Source organism: Caretta caretta, chromosome 6 (genome assembly GCF_965140235.1).
Source record: "Caretta caretta isolate rCarCar2 chromosome 6, rCarCar1.hap1, whole genome shotgun sequence".
NCBI lineage: Eukaryota > Metazoa > Chordata > Testudines > Cheloniidae > Caretta > Caretta caretta.
This window is the reverse complement of record NC_134211.1, coordinates 760,948-780,590: the sequence shown is the minus strand read 5'-3', so window position 1 is coordinate 780,590 and position 19,643 is coordinate 760,948. Positions and strand designations below refer to the sequence as shown.

At 61.9% G+C, this 19,643-nt stretch overlaps 2 protein-coding genes across 2 annotated transcripts in view; both read left to right on the top strand.

Annotated features, from left to right (window-relative positions):
* The window catches only part of LOC125638670 (complement factor B), a 22,518-nt gene extending 8,988 nt beyond the window's left edge, over positions 1-13,530 (top strand). The window contains exons 9-19 of the mRNA XM_048854751.2: positions 9,448-9,567; positions 9,833-9,913; positions 10,089-10,229; positions 10,453-10,577; positions 10,677-10,800; positions 10,922-11,066; positions 11,299-11,384; positions 11,465-11,595; positions 12,000-12,087; positions 12,688-12,737; positions 13,254-13,530. Coding sequence (XP_048710708.2) covers positions 9,448-9,567; positions 9,833-9,913; positions 10,089-10,229; positions 10,453-10,577; positions 10,677-10,800; positions 10,922-11,066; positions 11,299-11,384; positions 11,465-11,595; positions 12,000-12,087; positions 12,688-12,737; positions 13,254-13,376 — 1,214 coding nt within the window. The 3' untranslated portion in view covers positions 13,377-13,530. The remainder of the gene's footprint in view (positions 1-9,447; positions 9,568-9,832; positions 9,914-10,088; positions 10,230-10,452; positions 10,578-10,676; positions 10,801-10,921; positions 11,067-11,298; positions 11,385-11,464; positions 11,596-11,999; positions 12,088-12,687; positions 12,738-13,253) is intronic.
* TNFRSF12A (TNF receptor superfamily member 12A) lies at positions 13,502-19,643 on the top strand. Its single transcript, XM_048854773.2, is given in 6 exon segments — positions 13,502-14,034; positions 16,949-17,050; positions 17,312-17,394; positions 17,396-17,444; positions 17,818-17,872; positions 18,344-19,643. Coding segments are annotated over 5 exon segments (360 nt in total). The 5' UTR covers positions 13,502-13,961; the 3' UTR covers positions 17,871-17,872; positions 18,344-19,643.

Here is a 19,643-nt window from a genome sequence, read left to right as displayed (position 1 = left end):
GAGGGTTACACTGGACTGCGGGGGTGACAGAGTTGTGTGTGTTGTGTTGTTGTGGTGACGGGCTTGTGGTGTGTTGTGTTGCTGGAGGGTTACACTGGACTGCGGGGGTGACAGGGTTGTGTGGGTTGTGTTGTTGTGGTGACAGGCTTGTGGTGTGTCGTGTTGCTGGAGGGTTACACTGGACTGCGGGGGTGACAGGGTTGTGTGTGTTGTGTGTCATGGTGACAGGCTTGTGGTGTGTCGTGTTGCTGGAGGGTTACACTGGACTGCGGGGGCGACAGGGTTGTGTGGGTTGTGTTGTTGTGGTGACGGGCTTGTGGTGTGTCGTGTTGCTGGAGGGTTACACTGGACTGCGGGGGCGACAGGGTTGTGTGTGTTGTGTTGTTGTGGTGACGGGCTTGTGGTGTGTCGTGTTGCTGGAGGGTTACACTGGACTGCGGGGGTGACAGGGTTGTGTGTGTTGTGTGTCATGGTGACAGGCTTGTGGTGTGTCGTGTTGCTGGAGGGTTACACTGGACTGCGGGGGTGACAGGGTTGTGTGGGTTGTGTTGTTGTGGTGACGGGCTTGTGGTGTGTCGTGTTGCTGGAGGGTTACACTGGACTGCGGGGGCGACAGGGTTGTGTGTGTTGTGTTGTTGTGGTGACGGGCTTGTGGTGTGTTGTGTTGCTGGAGGGTTACACTGGACTGCGGGGGTGACAGGGTTGTGTGTGTTGTGTTGTTGTGATGACGGGTTTGTGGTGTGTTGTGTTGCTGGAGGGTTACACTGGACTGCGGGGGTGACAGGGTTGTGTGTGTTGTGTTGTCGTGGTGACAGGCTTGTGGTGTGTCGTGTTGCTGGAGGGTTACACTGGACTGCGGGGGTGACAGGGTTGTGTGTGTTGTGTTGTTGTGGTGACGGGCTTGTGGTATGTCGTGTTGCTGGAGGGTTACACTGGACTGCGGGGGTGACAGGGTTGTGTGTGTTGTGTTGTTGTGGTGACGGGCTTGTGGTGTGTTGTGTTGCTGGAGGGTTACACTGGACTGCGGGGGTGACAGGGTTGTGTGTGTTGTGTTGTTGTGGTGACGGGCTTGTGGTGTGTTGTGTTGCTGGAGGGTTACACTGGACTGCGGGGGCGACAGGGTTGTGTGTGTTGTGTTGTTGTGGTGACAGGCTTGTGGTGTGTCGTGTTGCTGGAGGGTTACACTGGACTGCGGGGGCGACAGGGTTGTGTGTGTTGTGTTGTTGTGGTGACAGGCTTGTGGTGTGTCGTGTTGCTGGAGGGTTACACTGGACTGCGGGGGTGACAGGGTTGTGTGTGTTGTGTTGTTGTGGTGACAGGCTTGTGGTGTGTCGTGTTGCTGGAGGGTTACACTGGACTGCGGGGGTGACAGGGTTGTGTGTGTTGTGTTGTTGTGGTGATGGGCTTGTGGTGTGTCGTGTTGCTGGAGGGTTACACTGGACTGCGGGGGTGACAGGGTTGTGTGTGTTGTGTTGTTGTGATGACGGGTTTGTGGTGTGTCGTGTTGCTGGAGGGTTACACTGGACTGCAGGGGTGACAGGGTTGTGTGTGTTGTGTTGTTGTGGTGACGGGTTTGTGGTGTGTCGTGTTGCTGGAGGGTTACACTGGACTGCGGGGGTGACAGGGTTGTGTGTGTTGTGTTGTCGTGGTGACAGGCTTGTGGTGTGTCGTGTTGCTGGAGGGTTACACTGGACTGCAGGGGTGACAGGGTTGTGTGTGTTGTGTTGTTGTGGTGACGGGTTTGTGGTGTGTCGTGTTGCTGGAGGGTTACACTGGACTGCGGGGGTGACAGGGTTGTGTGTGTTGTGTTGTTGTGATGACGGGTTTGTGGTGTGTCGTGTTGCTGGAGGGTTACACTGGACTGCAGGGGCGACAGGGTTGTGTGTGTTGTGTTGTTGTGGTGACAGGCTTGTGGTGTGTCGTGTTGCTGGAGGGTTACACTGGACTGCGGGGGCGACAGGGTTGTGTGTGTTGTGTGTCATGGTGACAGGCTTGTGGTGTGTCGTGTTGCTGGAGGGTTACACTGGACTGCGGGGGTGACAGGGTTGTGTGTGTTGTGTTGTTGTGGTGACAGGCTTGTGGTGTGTCGTGTTGCTGGAGGGTTACACTGGACTGCGGGGGTGACAGGGTTGTGTGTGTTGTGTTGTTGTGGTGACGGGTTTGTGGTGTGTCGTGTTGCTGGAGGGTTACACTGGACTGCGGGGGTGACAGGGTTGTGTGTGTTGTGTTGTTGTGATGACGGGTTTGTGGTGTGTTGTGTTGCTGGAGGGTTACACTGGACTGCGGGGGCGACAGGGTTGTGTGGGTTGTGTTGTTGTGGTGACAGGCTTGTGGTGTGTTGTGTTGCTGGAGGGTTACACTGGACTGCGGGGGTGACAGGGTTGTGTGGGTTGTGTTGTTGTGGTGACAGGCTTGTGGTGTGTCGTGTTGCTGGAGGGTTACACTGGACTGCGGGGGTGACAGGGTTGTGTGTGTTGTGTTGTTGTGGTGACAGGCTTGTGATGTGTTGTGATGCTGGAGGGTTACACTGGACTGCGGGGGTGACAGGGTTGTGTGTGTTGTGTGTCATGGTGACAGGCTTGTGGTGTGTCGTGTTGCTGGAGGGTTACACTGGACTGCGGGGGTGACAGGGTTGTGTGTGTTGTGTTGTTGTGGTGACAGGCTTGTGGTGTGTCGTGTTGCTGGAGGGTTACACTGGACTGCGGGGGCGACAGGGTTGTGTGTGTTGTGTTGTTGTGGTGACAGGCTTGTGGTGTGTCGTGTTGCTGGAGGGTTACACTGGACTGCGGGGGTGACAGGGTTGTGTGTGTTGTGTTGTTGTGATGACGGGTTTGTGGTGTGTCGTGTTGCTGGAGGGTTACACTGGACTGCGGGGGTGACAGGGTTGTGTGTGTTGTGTTGTTGTGATGACGGGTTTGTGGTGTGTCGTGTTGCTGGAGGGTTACACTGGACTGCGGGGGTGACAGGGTTGTGTGTGTTGTGTTGTTGTGGTGACGGGTTTGTGGTGTGTCATGTTGCTGGAGGGTTACACTGGACTGCGGGGGTGACAGGGTTGTGTGTGTTGTGTTGTCGTGGTGACGGGTTTGTGGTGTGTCATGTTGCTGGAGGGTTACACTGGACTGCGGGGGTGACAGGGTTGTGTGTGTTGTGTTGTCGTGGTGACGGGTTTGTGGTGTGTCGTCTTGCTGGAGGGTAACACTGGACTGCGGGGGTGACAGGGTTGTGTGTGTTGTGTTGTTGTGGTGACAGGCTTGTGGTGTGTTGTGTTGCTGGAGGGTTACACTGGACTGCGGGGGCGACAGGGTTGTGTGTGTTGTGTTGTTGTGGTGACAGGCTTGTGGTGTGTCGTGTTGCTGGAGGGTTACACTGGACTGCGGGGGTGACAGGGTTGTGTGTGTTGTGTTGTTGTGATGACGGGTTTGTGGTGTGTCGTGTTGCTGGAGGGTTACACTGGACTGCGGGGGTGACAGGGTTGTGTGTGTTGTGTTGTTGTGGTGACAGGCTTGTGGTGTGTCGTGTTGCTGGAGGGTTACACTGGACTGCGGGGGTGACAGGGTTGTGTGTGTTGTGTTGTTGTGATGACGGGTTTGTGGTGTGTCGTGTTGCTGGAGGGTTACACTGGACTGCGGGGGTGACAGGGTTGTGTGTGTTGTGTGTCATGGTGACAGGCTTGTGGTGTGTCGTGTTGCTGGAGGGTTACACTGGACTGCGGGGGTGACAGGGTTGTGTGTGTTGTGTTGTTGTGGTGACAGGCTTGTGGTGTGTCGTGTTGCTGGAGGGTTACACTGGACTGCGGGGGCGACAGAGTTGTGTGGGTTGTGTTGTTGTGGTGACAGGCTTGTGGTGTGTCGTGTTGCTGGAGGGTTACACTGGACTGCGGGGGCGACAGGGTTGTGTGGGTTGTGTTGTTGTGGTGACAGGCTTGTGGTGTGTTGTGTTGCTGGAGGGTTACATTGGACTGCGGGGGCGACAGGGTTGTGTGTGTTGTGTGTCATGGTGACAGGCTTGTGGTGTGTCGTGTTGCTGGAGGGTTACACTGGACTGCGGGGGCGACAGGGTTGTGTGTGTTGTGTTGTTGTGGTGACAGGCTTGTGGTGTGTCGTGTTGCTGGAGGGTTACACTGGACTGCGGGGGCGACAGGGTTGTGTGGGTTGTGTTGTTGTGATGACGGGTTTGTGGTGTGTTGTGTTGCTGGAGGGTTACACTGGACTGCGGGGGTGACAGGGTTGTGTGTGTTGTGTTGTTGTGGTGACGGGCTTGTGGTGTGTCGTGTTGCTGGAGGGTTACACTGGACTGCGGGGGTGACAGGGTTGTGTGTGTTGTGTTGTTGTGATGACGGGTTTGTGGTGTGTCGTGTTGCTGGAGGGTTACACTGGACTGCGGGGGTGACAGGGTTGTGTGTGTTGTGTGTCATGGTGACAGGCTTGTGGTGTGTCGTGTTGCTGGAGGGTTACACTGGACTGCGGGGGTGACAGGGTTGTGTGTGTTGTGTTGTTGTGGTGACAGGCTTGTGGTGTGTCGTGTTGCTGGAGGGTTACACTGGACTGCGGGGGTGACAGGGTTGTGTGTGTTGTGTTGTTGTGGTGACGGGCTTGTGGTGTGTTGTGATGCTGGAGGGTTACACTGGACTGCGGGGGCGACAGGGTTGTGTGGGTTGTGTTGTTGTGGTGACAGGCTTGTGGTGTGTTGTGTTGCTGGAGGGTTACATTGGACTGCGGGGGCGACAGGGTTGTGTGTGTTGTGTTGTTGTGGTGACGGGTTTGTGGTGTGTCGTGTTCTGGAGGGTTACACTGGACTGCGGGGGTGACAGGGTTGTGTGTGTTGTGTGTCATGGTGACAGGCTTGTGGTGTGTCGTGTTGCTGGAGGGTTACACTGGACTGCGGGGGTGACAGGGTTGTGTGTGTTGTGTTGTTGTGGTGACAGGCTTGTGGTGTGTCGTGTTGCTGGAGGGTTACACTGGACTGCGGGGGCGACAGGGTTGTGTGGGTTGTGTTGTTGTGGTGACGGGCTTGTGGTGTGTCGTGTTGCTGGAGGGTTACACTGGACTGCGGGGGCGACAGGGTTGTGTGGGTTGTGTTGTTGTGGTGACGGGCTTGTGGTGTGTCGTGTTGCTGGAGGGTTACACTGGACTGCGGGGGTGACAGGGTTGTGTGTGTTGTGTTGTTGTGATGACGGGTTTGTGGTGTGTCGTGTTGCTGGAGGGTTACACTGGACTGCAGGGGCGACAGGGTTGTGTGTGTTGTGTTGTTGTGATGACGGGTTTGTGGTGTGTCGTGTTGCTGGAGGGTTACACTGGACTGCGGGGGCGACAGGGTTGTGTGTGTTGTGTTGTTGTGGTGACAGGCTTGTGGTGTGTCGTGTTGCTGGAGGGTTACACTGGACTGCGGGGGTGACAGGGTTGTGTGTGTTGTGTTGTTGTGATGACGGGTTTGTGGTGTGTCGTGTTGCTGGAGGGTTACACTGGACTGCGGGGGTGACAGGGTTGTGTGTGTTGTGTTGTTGTGATGACGGGTTTGTGGTGTGTCGTGTTCCTGGAGGGTTACACTGGACTGCGGGGGTGACAGGGTTGTGTGGGTTGTGTTGTTGTGGTGACAGGCTTGTGGTGTGTCGTGTTGCTGGAGGGTTACACTGGACTGCGGGGGTGACAGGGTTGTGTGTGTTGTGTTGTTGTGGTGACAGGCTTGTGGTGTGTTGTGATGCTGGAGGGTTACACTGGACTGCGGGGGTGACAGGGTTGTGTGTGTTGTGTTGTTGTGGTGACAGGCTTGTGGTGTGTTGTGATGCTGGAGGGTTACACTGGACTGCGGGGGCGACAGGGTTGTGTGTGTTGTGTGTCATGGTGACAGGCTTGTGGTGTGTCGTGTTGCTGGAGGGTTACACTGGACTGCGGGGGTGACAGGGTTGTGTGTGTTGTGTTGTTGTGGTGACGGGTTTGTGGTGTGTCATGTTGCTGGAGGGTTACACTGGACTGCGGGGGCGACAGGGTTGTGTGTGTTGTGTTGTTGTGGTGACGGGCTTGTGGTGTGTCGTGTTGCTGGAGGGTTACACTGGACTGCGGGGGTGACAGGGTTGTGTGTGTTGTGTTGTTGTGGTGACGGGCTTGTGGTGTGTCGTGTTGCTGGAGGGTTACACTGGACTGCGGGGGTGACAGGGTTGTGTGTGTTGTGTTGTTGTGGTGACGGGTTTGTGGTGTGTCGTGTTGCTGGAGGGTTACACTGGACTGCGGGGGTGACAGGGTTGTGTGTGTTGTGTTGTTGTGGTGACGGGCTTGTGGTGTGTCGTGTTGCTGGAGGGTTACACTGGACTGCGGGGGTGACAGGGTTGTGTGTGTTGTGTTGTTGTGGTGACAGGCTTGTGGTGTGTCGTGTTGCTGGAGGGTTACACTGGACTGCGGGGGCGACAGGGTTGTGTGTGTTGTGTTGTTGTGGTGACGGGCTTGTGGTGTGTTGTGATGCTGGAGGGTTACACTGGACTGCGGGGGCGACAGGGTTGTGTGTGTTGTGTTGTTGTGGTGACGGGCTTGTGGTGTGTTGTGATGCTGGAGGGTTACACTGGACTGCGGGGGCGACAGGGTTGTGTGTGTTGTGTTGTCGTGGTGACGGGCTTGTGGTGTGTTGTGATGCTGGAGGGTTACACTGGACTGCGGGGGCGACAGGGTTGTGTGTCATGGTGACAGGCTTGTGGTGTGTCGTGTTGCTGGAGGGTTACACTGGACTGCGGGGGCGACAGGGTTGTGTGTGTTGTGTTGTTGTGGTGACAGGCTTGTGGTGTGTCGTGTTGCTGGAGGGTTACACTGGACTGCGGGGGTGACAGGGTTGTGTGTCATGGTGACAGGCTTGTGGTGTGTTGTGTTGCTGGAGGGTTACACTGGACTGCGGGGGTGACAGGGTTGTGTGTGTTGTGTTGTTGTGATGACGGGTTTGTGGTGTGTCGTGTTGCTGGAGGGTTACACTGGACTGCGGGGGTGACAGGGTTGTGTGTGTTGTGTTGTTGTGGTGACAGGCTTGTGGTGTGTCGTGTTGCTGGAGGGTTACACTGGACTGCGGGGGTGACAGGGTTGTGTGTGTTGTGTTGTTGTGGTGACAGGCTTGTGGTGTGTCGTGTTGCTGGAGGGTTACACTGGACTGCGGGGGTGACAGGGTTGTGTGTGTTGTGTTGTTGTGGTGACGGGCTTGTGGTGTGTTGTGATGCTGGAGGGTTACACTGGACTGCGGGGGCGACAGGGTTGTGTGGGTTGTGTTGTTGTGGTGACAGGCTTGTGGTGTGTTGTGTTGCTGGAGGGTTACATTGGACTGCGGGGGCGACAGGGTTGTGTGTGTTGTGTTGTTGTGGTGACGGGTTTGTGGTGTGTCGTGTTCTGGAGGGTTACACTGGACTGCGGGGGTGACAGGGTTGTGTGTGTTGTGTGTCATGGTGACAGGCTTGTGGTGTGTCGTGTTGCTGGAGGGTTACACTGGACTGCGGGGGTGACAGGGTTGTGTGTGTTGTGTTGTTGTGGTGACAGGCTTGTGGTGTGTCGTGTTGCTGGAGGGTTACACTGGACTGCGGGGGCGACAGGGTTGTGTGGGTTGTGTTGTTGTGGTGACGGGCTTGTGGTGTGTCGTGTTGCTGGAGGGTTACACTGGACTGCGGGGGCGACAGGGTTGTGTGGGTTGTGTTGTTGTGGTGACGGGCTTGTGGTGTGTCGTGTTGCTGGAGGGTTACACTGGACTGCGGGGGTGACAGGGTTGTGTGTGTTGTGTTGTTGTGATGACGGGTTTGTGGTGTGTCGTGTTGCTGGAGGGTTACACTGGACTGCAGGGGCGACAGGGTTGTGTGTGTTGTGTTGTTGTGATGACGGGTTTGTGGTGTGTCGTGTTGCTGGAGGGTTACACTGGACTGCGGGGGCGACAGGGTTGTGTGTGTTGTGTTGTTGTGGTGACAGGCTTGTGGTGTGTCGTGTTGCTGGAGGGTTACACTGGACTGCGGGGGTGACAGGGTTGTGTGTGTTGTGTTGTTGTGATGACGGGTTTGTGGTGTGTCGTGTTGCTGGAGGGTTACACTGGACTGCGGGGGTGACAGGGTTGTGTGTGTTGTGTTGTTGTGATGACGGGTTTGTGGTGTGTCGTGTTCCTGGAGGGTTACACTGGACTGCGGGGGTGACAGGGTTGTGTGGGTTGTGTTGTTGTGGTGACAGGCTTGTGGTGTGTCGTGTTGCTGGAGGGTTACACTGGACTGCGGGGGTGACAGGGTTGTGTGTGTTGTGTGTCATGGTGACAGGCTTGTGGTGTGTCGTGTTGCTGGAGGGTTACACTGGACTGCGGGGGTGACAGGGTTGTGTGTGTTGTGTTGTTGTGGTGACGGGCTTGTGGTGTGTCGTGTTGCTGGAGGGTTACACTGGACTGCGGGGGTGACAGGGTTGTGTGTGTTGTGTTGTTGTGGTGACAGGCTTGTGGTGTGTTGTGATGCTGGAGGGTTACACTGGACTGCGGGGGCGACAGGGTTGTGTGTGTTGTGTGTCATGGTGACAGGCTTGTGGTGTGTCGTGTTGCTGGAGGGTTACACTGGACTGCGGGGGTGACAGGGTTGTGTGTGTTGTGTTGTTGTGGTGACGGGTTTGTGGTGTGTCATGTTGCTGGAGGGTTACACTGGACTGCGGGGGCGACAGGGTTGTGTGTGTTGTGTTGTTGTGGTGACGGGCTTGTGGTGTGTCGTGTTGCTGGAGGGTTACACTGGACTGCGGGGGTGACAGGGTTGTGTGTGTTGTGTTGTTGTGGTGACGGGCTTGTGGTGTGTCGTGTTGCTGGAGGGTTACACTGGACTGCGGGGGTGACAGGGTTGTGTGTGTTGTGTTGTTGTGGTGACGGGTTTGTGGTGTGTCGTGTTGCTGGAGGGTTACACTGGACTGCGGGGGTGACAGGGTTGTGTGTGTTGTGTTGTTGTGGTGACGGGCTTGTGGTGTGTCGTGTTGCTGGAGGGTTACACTGGACTGCGGGGGTGACAGGGTTGTGTGTGTTGTGTTGTTGTGGTGACAGGCTTGTGGTGTGTCGTGTTGCTGGAGGGTTACACTGGACTGCGGGGGCGACAGGGTTGTGTGTGTTGTGTTGTTGTGGTGACGGGCTTGTGGTGTGTTGTGATGCTGGAGGGTTACACTGGACTGCGGGGGCGACAGGGTTGTGTGTGTTGTGTTGTTGTGGTGACGGGCTTGTGGTGTGTTGTGATGCTGGAGGGTTACACTGGACTGCGGGGGCGACAGGGTTGTGTGTGTTGTGTTGTCGTGGTGACGGGCTTGTGGTGTGTTGTGATGCTGGAGGGTTACACTGGACTGCGGGGGTGACAGGGTTGTGTGTCATGGTGACAGGCTTGTGGTGTGTCGTGTTGCTGGAGGGTTACACTGGACTGCGGGGGTGACAGGGTTGTGTGTGTTGTGTTGTTGTGGTGACGGGCTTGTCGTCTCCCACCCGCAGGCAGCTTCACCCAGCGAGGCACCAACGTGGGGGCGGCGCTGGGACAGGTTCTGTCCCTGATCCAGACGGCGCCGCCCAGAACCAGCGCCAGGAAACACATCCTGGTTCTGATCACAAGCGGTGAGACACCCCCCCATGGGGCAGAAACCTCCCCAGGGCACACATTTGGGGTGAACACCCCCATAGACCTTCCTGCCTCTGGGGATCCCCCCAGACATCCCCGCCCTAGGACCCCCAGGGACCCCCATGCCCCCTCAGCCCCCCACTCTCCCTGGCACCCCCAGCAACCCAAGGGCTAGTGCACAGGGATAGGATCCCAGCCCAGCCCCCCACTCCCACCCCATTGGGGGCATCTTGGCTCAGCTTCCTCTTCCTGCCCCACCAGGGAGACACAATGTGGGGCTGGACCCAGCCAGGGTGTCAGAGCGAATCCAGGCGGCCATCCCCAACCCGGACCAGAACCTGGGTAAGTGGACATGGTAACAGGGAACGGGGCGTGGGGCCTGGCCCCTCTAGGGGGCGCCGGCTCCCATCCAGCCAGAGGGCAGGGCCTGGCTGGCTCAGGGGGGCAGGGAATGGGGCGTGGGGCCTTGTCCCTGGAGGGCACTCCCTAGTGACCCCCTCCACCCCACTCACCCCAGATATCTTCGCTCTGGGGGTCGGGGATGCCCACAAGGAGCAGATGGAGCGAATCGCCACGAAGGAGCCAGGAACCCAAAGATCCTTCTACCTGCAGAACTACGGAGACCTGGCGGCCCTCACCCAGCTGGTGCGGGGCTTGGGTGAGTGGGGGGCACTCCGGCTGTGGCAGGGGAGTGGGGTAGACCGGGGAGGGGAGGGCTGGGAGCCAGGACACCTGGGTTCTCTCCCTGGCTCTGGGAGGGGAGTGGGGGCTGGTGGGTTAGAGCAGGGGGCTGGGAGCCAGGACTCCTGGGTTCTCTCCCAGCCCTGGGAGGGGAGGGGGATCCCTCCAGCCCCCCTCAGCCCCTGCCTCTGTGTCTCCAGGCGAAGGACTCGGCTGTGGGGTGCGGGGCGTGGGGCGGAGCCGGCTCATCGGGCGGGTTTTCCGTGGGGAGCAGGCGGAGGAGAAGCAGTGGCCCTGGCAGGCGTCTCTGAAGTTCAAAGACAAGGTAGGAGGCCCCTCCTGGTCCCCTCCCCCCAGGCCGCCCGGTCTTCCCACCCCGTCTTCCCACCCCCTCCACTGAGCCTTCTTTCCCCCCCCCCACCAGAATCAGCACAATAGGGGAGGGGGCTCGATCGTAGCCCCCTCCTGGATCCTGACCGCAGCCCACAACGTCTGGGACGCCGAGGCCGGGCGAGCCATGGCCCCGGAGCAAGTGACTGTGCTTGTAGGTGAGACTGACGCTGGGGGCGCTCTGCCCTGGGGAGCAGGCGGGGGGCTGGGTGAGGTGGCAGGGGGCTGGGCAGGGGTCGCCATGCTGTGGGGGGCTGACAGGCATGTCTGTGACCCCAGGGCTGACCACCCTCCAAAAGGATTCCCTGGGCCTCCCTGTGGGGCAAATCATCGTCCACGAGGGGTACAAAGGGTTCTCGGATTTCAGCTTCGACATCGCGCTGCTCAGCCTCACCCGCCCTCTGGCCTTCACCCCCAAAATCCGGTGAGACGGCCGCCGGACTCCCGGGTTCTCCACCTGGCTCTGGGGGGGGAGTGGGGTCTGGTGGGTTAGAGCAAGGGGGGCTGGGAGCCAGGACTCCTGGGTTCTCCCCCCAGCTCTGGGAGAGGAGTGGGGTCTGGTGGGTTAGAGCAGGGGGAGCTGGGAGCCAGGACTCCTGGGTTCTCCCCCCGGCTCCGGAAGGGGAGCAGTGACTGACTCTGTGGTGCCGTCCCAGGCCTGTCTGTCTCCCCTGCAGCGCGGAGATGAGCCACATCCTGGACCTGCCAGCGGCCAGCTGGGAGGAGACGTGCGCGTACCAAGGTCAGCAGGGGAGGCTGTGGGTGGCAGGAGGGAAGGAGGCCCGGGGTCAGCCTGGCCCCCTGACCTGTGGCTCCCCGCAGGCGGGATCCTGACGGGGCACGGCGGGGAGCAGGAGGAGAGAGAAATCCGGGGCGTCATCACCGGCTGGGGGAAGACGGCCAGCCGGCCCCAGGGGACCAGCATGCTGCAGCAGGCCGAGGTGGTGATCCAGGTACGGGCAGCACCCCCGGGGGGCCACACACAACATGGCCAGCAGGGGGCAGGCGCACAGAGCGGGGCCCGTCCCGGCCAGCAGGGGGCCACGGGGGGCGGGCGCGCGGAGCGGGGCCCGGCCCGGCCAGCAGGGGGCCGCGGGGGGCGGGCGCGCGGAGCGGGGCCCGGCCCGGCCAGCAGGGGGCCGCGGGGGGCGGGCGCGCGGAGCGGGGCCCGGCCCGGCCAGCAGGGGGCCGCGGGGGGCGGGCGCGCGGAGCGGGGCCCGGCCCGGCCAGCAGGGGGCCGCGGGGGGCGGGCGCGCGGAGCGGGGCCCGGCCCGGCCAGCAGGGGGCACACACGCCCACCCTGGTGAGGGTGGGGTCTATGAACCCCTCACTCCCCTGCACCCCTGTCTGGTTGCAGAGCCGCTCGCGCTGCCAGCAGGCGCTGAAAAATTTCACCTCCAGCATGTTTTGTGCCGTAGGAGAGAAGGGTCAAGACGCCTGCCAGGGTGAGACCCCCCACCCCCGCTTCCCTCCCCTCTGGCTTCCCCCCACCGCCTCCCCCCCACACCCTCGGCAGCGGGCCCCTCCACTCCTCTCCTCCTCCCGCCCTCTGCTGGTCAGGCCCTGTGTTCACACTGCATCCTTGCGTTCATTCACCCCTCACCCCTCCGTCTGCTCCCTCCTTCCCTCGCCCTTCTCCCCTTCATTCCTTTTCTTTCTTACATTCCTTGATTCATCCGAGCCCCCTTCTCTCTTTTCTTCCCTCCTTCCTTCTCTCTTTCACGCTTCGCTTCATCCCTCTGTTCTTTCATTCTCTCCCCTCCTCCCCGCTGGATTCAGCCTCTTCCTTCCTCCACTCGGGGCCGGCTCCCTTCGCTCTTTCCCTCCTTGGGTCCCTCCTTCCTTTGCTCCTTGGCGCATTCACCTCTCCCCTCCGTGATTCACTCCTTTCTTCCTCCCTTCTCCCATTCCTTTCTTGATTTCTTGGTCCATTCCTTCTCGCTCCTCTTCTTTCGCTCCCCCTTTCCTGCGCTCCGGCTCCCCACCCCTCCAAGCTCCCCACCCCCCGGATTTAAACCCTCGTGTCCCATCCCCCTGCCCCCCAGGTGATTCCGGGGGACCCTTCGTGGTGAAGCGAAACCAGCACTGGATACAGGTGAGACGCTCCCAGACCGACGGACCCTCCCAGGGATGGTCCGACAGACACGGGGGAGGGCGGGGGGCCGGATCGAGCCCTTCCGCCCCCCCGAATACCAACCTGTTCTCAGCAGTGTGGACACAAGACGACAAAATGTAATACACACATTCACCACCAGAGGGCGATTAAAGACCTTCCGAAAGGAGTCAGGTCAGGCTTGACAAAGCCCTGGCTGGGATGATTTAGGGGGGGTTGATCCTGCTTTGAGCAGGGGGTTGGACTAGATACCTCCTGAGGTCCCTCCAACCCTGATCTTCTATGATTCTATGAGTGGGGGGCACCGGCAGAGCTGGGGGGCCAGGGCTGGGCTGGCAGGGGGCTGCGGGTCGGGAGCGGGGGGCACTGGCAGGGCACGGTGGGGGCAGAGCGGGGGGTCAGGGGGCTGCGGGTCGGGAGCGGGGGGCACCGGCAGGGCTGGGGGGCAGGGGCTGCGGGTCGGGAGCGAGGTGGCCCAGCTCTGTCTCTGCCCCGCAGGTTGGCATCGTGAGCCATGGCTCCACCCAGCAGTGCGACGGGAGCGCCCTCGGGGCTTACACCAGCGTCCCGCGGCTCATGGGCTGGATCAGGAGGAAGGTCCCGGAGCTGGGATTCGAGTGACTCCCCCGCAGGGCCGGGCACCCTTCCCCCGAGAGGGGCTGCCCCCCTTGGGACATGCTAGAACCCAGGCGTCCGAGCCTGGCACAGCTGGGCCCCCGGCGCCTCACGGTCTTTGTGCCTGGAACTAATAAAGCGTCTGGGATCTTTGAAGCCATCTTACCTCCTGTCCTGAATTAAAGTGCTGTCTCCACTCCCCTCCCAGAGCAGGGGAGAGAACCCAGGAGTCCTGGCTCCCAGACCCCACCCACTGGACCCTGCTCCCCTCCCAGAGCTGGGGAGGGAACCCAGGAGTCCTGGCTCCCAGCCCCACCCCACCCACTGGACCCCACTCCCCTCCCAGAGCGGGGAGAGAACCCAGGAGTCCTGGCTCCCAGCCCCGCCTGCTCTGACCCACCAGCCCCCACTCCCCTCCCAGAGCCGGGAGAGAACCCAGGAGTCCTGGCTCCCAGCCACTCCCCGGCTCCGCCCCCCTCCTTGCCGGGACGGATCCGCGGGGGCGTCTCTCCGGGCTGAGCCAGGAAGGGTTTAAAGTTTGGGAAGTCGAGTCACCGGCTCAGACCCCGCTCGCCGGACCCGCCGCCAGCGATGGAGACTTGGGGGGGCCTCGCCATGGTGCTGCTCGTGTTTCTGGGGGGCGCCTGGGGCGAGCCGGCCGGAGGTGAGGGGGGTCCCGGCCTGCGGGTCGCACCTGGGAGATGGGGGGGGAGTAGCTGAGTGGGGGGGTGCGCTGTCTGTGCGGTGGGGATAATTGGGGGGCGGTGTCTGGGGGGGCTGTGGTTGTGTGTCGGGGGAGGGGCTGCGGGTCTGAGCGGGGTCCGGGGGGGGGAGACTGCACAGGGCCGGGGGGCTCTGGGAGCTGGGTTGGGACGTGGTGGTGGGGTCAGGTGTGTCCTTGCCCGGGCAGGGAGGTTGGGGCTGGTTCCCGGGGCGGGGGGGGGGGTGACTGGCTGGCGGGGGGGGGGGGCTGGTTCCCGGGGCGGGGGGGGGGGGTGACTGGCTGGCGGGGGGGGGGGGGGCTGGTTCCCGGGGCGGGGGGGGGGTGTGACTGGCTGGCGGGGGGGGGGGGCTGGTTCCCGGGGCGGGGGGGGGTGTGTGACTGGCTGGCGGGGGGGGGGGGGCTGGTTCCCGGGGCGGGGGGTGTGTGTGTGACTGGCTGGCGGGGGGGGGCTGGTTCCCGGGGCGGGGGGTGTGTGTGACTGGCTGGCGGGGGGGGCTGGTTCCCGGGGCGGGGGGGGGGTGTGACTGGCTGGCGGGGGGGGGGGCTGGTTCCCGGGGCGGGGTGTGTGTGTGTGACTGGGTGGCGGGGGGGTGGGGCTGGTTCCCGGGGCGGGGGGGGGGTGTGACTGGCTGGCGGGGGGGGTGGTTCCCGGGGCGGGGGGGGGTGTGACTGGCTGGCGGGGGGGGGGCTGGTTCCCGGGGCGGGGGGGGGGTGTGACTGGCTGGCGGGGGGGGGGTGGTTCCCGGGGCGGGGGGGGTGTGACTGGCTGGCGGGGGGGGGCTGGTTCCCGGGGCGGGGGGGGTGTGTGACTGGCTGGCGGGGGGGGGGGCTGGTTCCCGGGGCGGGGGGGGGGTGTGACTGGCTGGCGGGGGGGGGGGCTGGTTCCCGGGGCGGGGGGGGGGTGTGACTGGCTGGCGGGGGGGGGCTGGTTCCCGGGGCGGGGGGGGTGACTGGCTGGGGAGTTGGGGGGGGCTGGTTCCCGGGGCGGGGGGGGATGTTTGGTTGGCGGGGGAGGGGGGTTGTGTGATTGGCTGCGGGGCGGGGAGGCTGGTTTGGTACCGGGGGGGGGCGGCTTAGACCCACGTGTTCCTTTCTAATGAATGGGACCATGTGGCCACGCCCCCTCCCCGCCTCCCCATTGCCCACCGCTTGCGGGTGGGGGCGCAGTCTGGAAGGACCCCGGGGTGCGATGTGGGGGAGGGGGAATATTGGGGGGTCGCTGATGGGGGAGCGGGAATATTGGGGGGTTGGGGAACCCGGGGTTCAGGGAGCAGAAGTCGAGGCGCAGCCCCCCAAAATCCTCCCCTTCCAGGAGGCGGGAACTAAGGAAGGGGGCGGGGCCTGGAGACCCCCAGATTCCGTGCAGCCCCCCCCCACGTGCGCGGCAGGGGGCGGGGCTCGGGGACACGAACCCTAGCGCGGCGGGTGATTTCATTCATGGGATATGCCGGGGGGGGGGGCGGGGGTGAGTCACCAGGCTCGTGACGTGACGTCACAGGGGGCGGGGCTGTTGAGCAATTCTGGATTGTCCGGCGGGGGGGGATCTGCCCCAGCCCCTCCCCCAACTCTGCGGCCCCCCGAATCCCTTTCGCTGCAGCCCCCCAAAACATTCTGCCCCTTGCACCCCACCATCCCCCACGGCCGCCCTGACCCCCAGGATCCGCTGCCCCCCCAGTTCCCTGCCCCAGAATAATTCTGCTGCTCCCCCACCCCCAAATCCTCCCAGGCCCGCCCCGTACACCCCCTCAGATCCGCCGTCCCCAAGATCGGACCCCCCATGTCTCCAAACTACTCTGCCCCATCCTCCTTTGGCCCCCCAGCTCCGAGCCCCTCCCTCAGTGTCTGCCCCATGAATCCCCCATTTCTTCTCCCCGAAGTGACCTCTCCAGAAGATCCCCCCACCCTCTGCCGGTGCCCCTCACTCCCGACCTGCAGCCCCCTCCTCGCCCAGCCCTGCCCCCCCCAGCTCTGCCGGTGCCCCTCACTCCCGACCTGCAGCCCCCTCCTCGCCCAGCCCTGCCCCCCCCAGCTCTGCCGGTGCCCCTCACTCCCGACCTGCAGCCCCCTCCTCGCCCAGCTCTGAGTCCCGTCCCCCCCGCCCTGCCGGTGCCCCTCACTCCCGACCTGCAGCCCCCTCCTCGCCCAGCCCTGCCCCCCCCCCAGCTCTGCCGGTGCCCCTCACTCCCGACCTGCAGCCCCCTCCTCGCCCAGCCCTGCCCCCCCCCCAGCTCTGCCGGTGCCCCTCACTCCCGACCCGCAGCCCCCTGCCCTGCTAGCCTGGCACCGCCGGGTTGGGTTTCGGGGTTCATTCCTTCCCCATGAGTCGGGGTGAAATGTGACCCCCGGCTCCATCTGCCCCTGACGTACACCCACTGGAAATAGGCCCCTTGTCATGTGGGGGGGGGGATCGGAGCCTGGGGGGGGCAGGAGCCTGGGGGCGTCGACGTTACAGGGTCCCTGGTCAGGTTTTTTACTTTCCACAGTTTTAACTTTTTCTGTTCTCTCTCTTCTCTCCTTCCCTCACTGCCCTCCGCCTCTCTCCTTCCATTTCTCCCCTTCCTTCCTTCCTTTCCCATTCCTCCTTTCCCTTCTCGACCCCCACCCCATCTTTCTCCTGCTCGGGGGGGCCTATTCCTCCTTTTCTGCCGGGTCATTCGTTCTTTGGTTTATTCCTTCCTTTGCCTTTCACCTTCATTCATTGTTTCCCTCTTTCATCTCTCTCCTTCCATTCCCTGTTTCCTTCTTTCGTTTTCTTTCCTGTCTCTGATTTTTCCTTCCCTCGGCCCCCTCTTTCACTCGGGTTTATTCATTCTTCCGTCCCCTGGTCCCTTGTTCCCTTCTTCCCACCCCGCAGGTACCTCCTGCCCGGGGGGCCAGTCCTGGAGCCCCGACCTGGACAAGTGCATGGATTGCACCATCTGCCTCCGGCGCACCAAGAACGATTTCTGTGCCACATGTGCGTCCCCGTCCTACCCCCCCCACACACACCCACAATGCACTGGGGCTCCGGCCAAGGTGGTGGGGGGATCTGGGGGGCAGATGGAGGCAGGAGGAGGGTCTCAAGGATGGTGGGAGGGGGTGTCGGGGTGGAGGGCAATTCTGGGGGGGGCTCTGGGGGGCAGCTGCTCTGGGGTGACTCGGGGGCCAGTGGGGGTGCTGGGAAGCCCCTTTTCCTCTTCCCCCCCCATTAACCCAGCTCTCTCCTGTCTGCCCCCAGGTGGTGAGCCCCAGTCCCAGGACGCCCGGCTGTGGCTGGCTGTGGGGGGCACTGTGGGGGGAGTCGCTGTGCTTGGCCTGGTGGGGGGGGGCCCTGCTATGGGCCCACTGCCGCAAGAGGGAGAAATTCACCAGTGAGTAACCCACCCCCTGAATCCCAGAGCCACCCCGTGCCCCGAAACTCCCTGAACCCCCATCCCATGCCCCTCACATCCACCCCATCCCCAGCCTGCCAGCTCTTCCTCTCCCTGAATCCCAGAACCACCCCATGCCCCCCAAACTCCCTGAACCCCCATCCTGTGCCCCCCACATCCACCCCATCCCCTGCCCCCCAGATCTTTCTCTCCCCCAAATCCCAGACCCAATCCCCCTCTCCACTTGCCCCCATCACCCTGATTCTGCCCATGTGCCTCCCAGAACCCCCCAAACTTCCCCCCAACCTCTGCAGACTCCCACCCCACCTCCCCCCTGATACCCCCAGTAACTCTCCCTACATCTCCTTTCCAGCCCCCATAGAAGAGACTGGAGGCCACTCGGGCGAAGAGTCACTGATAGATTGATGGTAAGAGACATCCATGGTGCCCTCGCTCCCAACCCACAGCCCCTGCTAACCCAGCCCTGCCCCCCAGCTCTGCCGGTGCCCCTCACTCCCGACCTGCAGCCCCCCGCCAGCCCAGCACACACACCCCCAGCTCTGCCGGTGCCCCTCACTCCCGACCTGCAGCCCCCTGCTAGCCCAGCACCCCCCCAGCTCTGCCGGTGCCCCTCACTCCTGACCCGCAGCCCCCCGCTAGCCCAGCACCCCCCCAGCTCTGCCAGTGCCCCTCACTCCCGACCCGCAGCCCCCCGCTAGCCCAGCACCCCCCCAGCTCTGCCAGTGCCCCTCACTCCCGACCTGCAGCCCCCCGCTAGCCCAGCCCGCAGCCCCCCCAGCTCTGCCGGTGCCCCTCACTCCTGACCCGCAGCCCCGCCAGCCCAGCTGTGTGGCTCTGCCCTGGCAAGTCGGTTGATTTATTCGTTCTCTCTCTGGCAGGTGACGCATCCGGTCTGGGCACCCATGGGGCAGAATTGGAGCCGTTAACTCTTGGGTCGCTGCAGGGGCCCCGTCAGCAGCCTTTGACTGACACCCCCCCAAACACTGATTTTCACCGCACCCCAAAAAGGACTCTTGGAATTGGGAGGGGATGTTCTATTTTGCACAGCTCTGGTGGGGATTCTGGAGACCCCCAAATTTTCCCCTCACATGTCGTGTTGCTAGCAAAAATTGGGGGGGTGTCCACTTGAAATACTGCCCGCCCCAGCCCTTGAGATGGGGGGCTGGAGGTTTCCCCATTAATGCCCCATATTGGGGCCTCTCCGGAATCATGGAAAATTTGCACTTCCCTGACTTAGGAAGGAGGGATCTGCCTCAGATTACAGGGGATCCTCCCCGAGACCCCAAAGCTCACATCTTGGAGGTTCCCTGTCAAGCAAACTGGGGTCCCTCTGAAATTTAGTGGATCTCTGTGACCCCAAACCTCAGATTTTGGGCTGCTGTATAGGAATCTGGGGTCCCTTGGGGAGAATGCCAGTGTGAGATTTGGGGTGCCTTTAAATCTTGGGTAGAACTGCCCCCCAGATCAGTGCCCCCCAAAATTGGACACTCTATTCCAGGCCCCTGGCCCTGTAAAGTAACTCTAAGGAACATTTTAACCTCGGGGTTGGGGGGTCAACCAATGGTACCTCAAAACCTGTGTGTGTGTGTGTGTGTGTGTGTGGGTGTGTGCACACAAATCCAAAGGGGTCAGTATTTCTGGGAGGGGCATTTTTCCTCTCCAGGCTATTACCCCTGCCCCCCGTGAGTCGTTTCCCCCCCCCCCCCCCGCGTCCCCCTTTTCCCCAACCCCGGAGATACCAGTTTGTGCCCTGGAATGCGAGTGAATTCTCTGTATATAGGGACTGTGTAAATGTGTCGGAGAAAAGTTTAAATTCTCAAAGCAGGGTGGGGGCTGGGAGCCAGGATGCCTGGGTCCTCTCCCCAGCTCCGGGGGGGGCCCAGGGCTGTATCCCAGGGGTGGGGTCCTTTTCTAGCTCTGAATAAGTCACCTGCTGTCTTCCACGAGCTGCTCCAAGGGTGGCAGGACCACCGAAGTGACAGGGTTGGGAGCTGCCATTTTTGTGGCATCCACCTAAATTCCCAGCCCCCCGCCGCCCCACGTCCCCATGTGTCTATTTATGTCGTTCGCGGTAACAGAGTTTAATCTGAGGCTCTCGTAAGAAACTGGCTGGTGCTGAAGGAATCAGACTTTGTGGTTTCAAGAGAATTACAATAAAATCGTAATTTTTAAATTGAA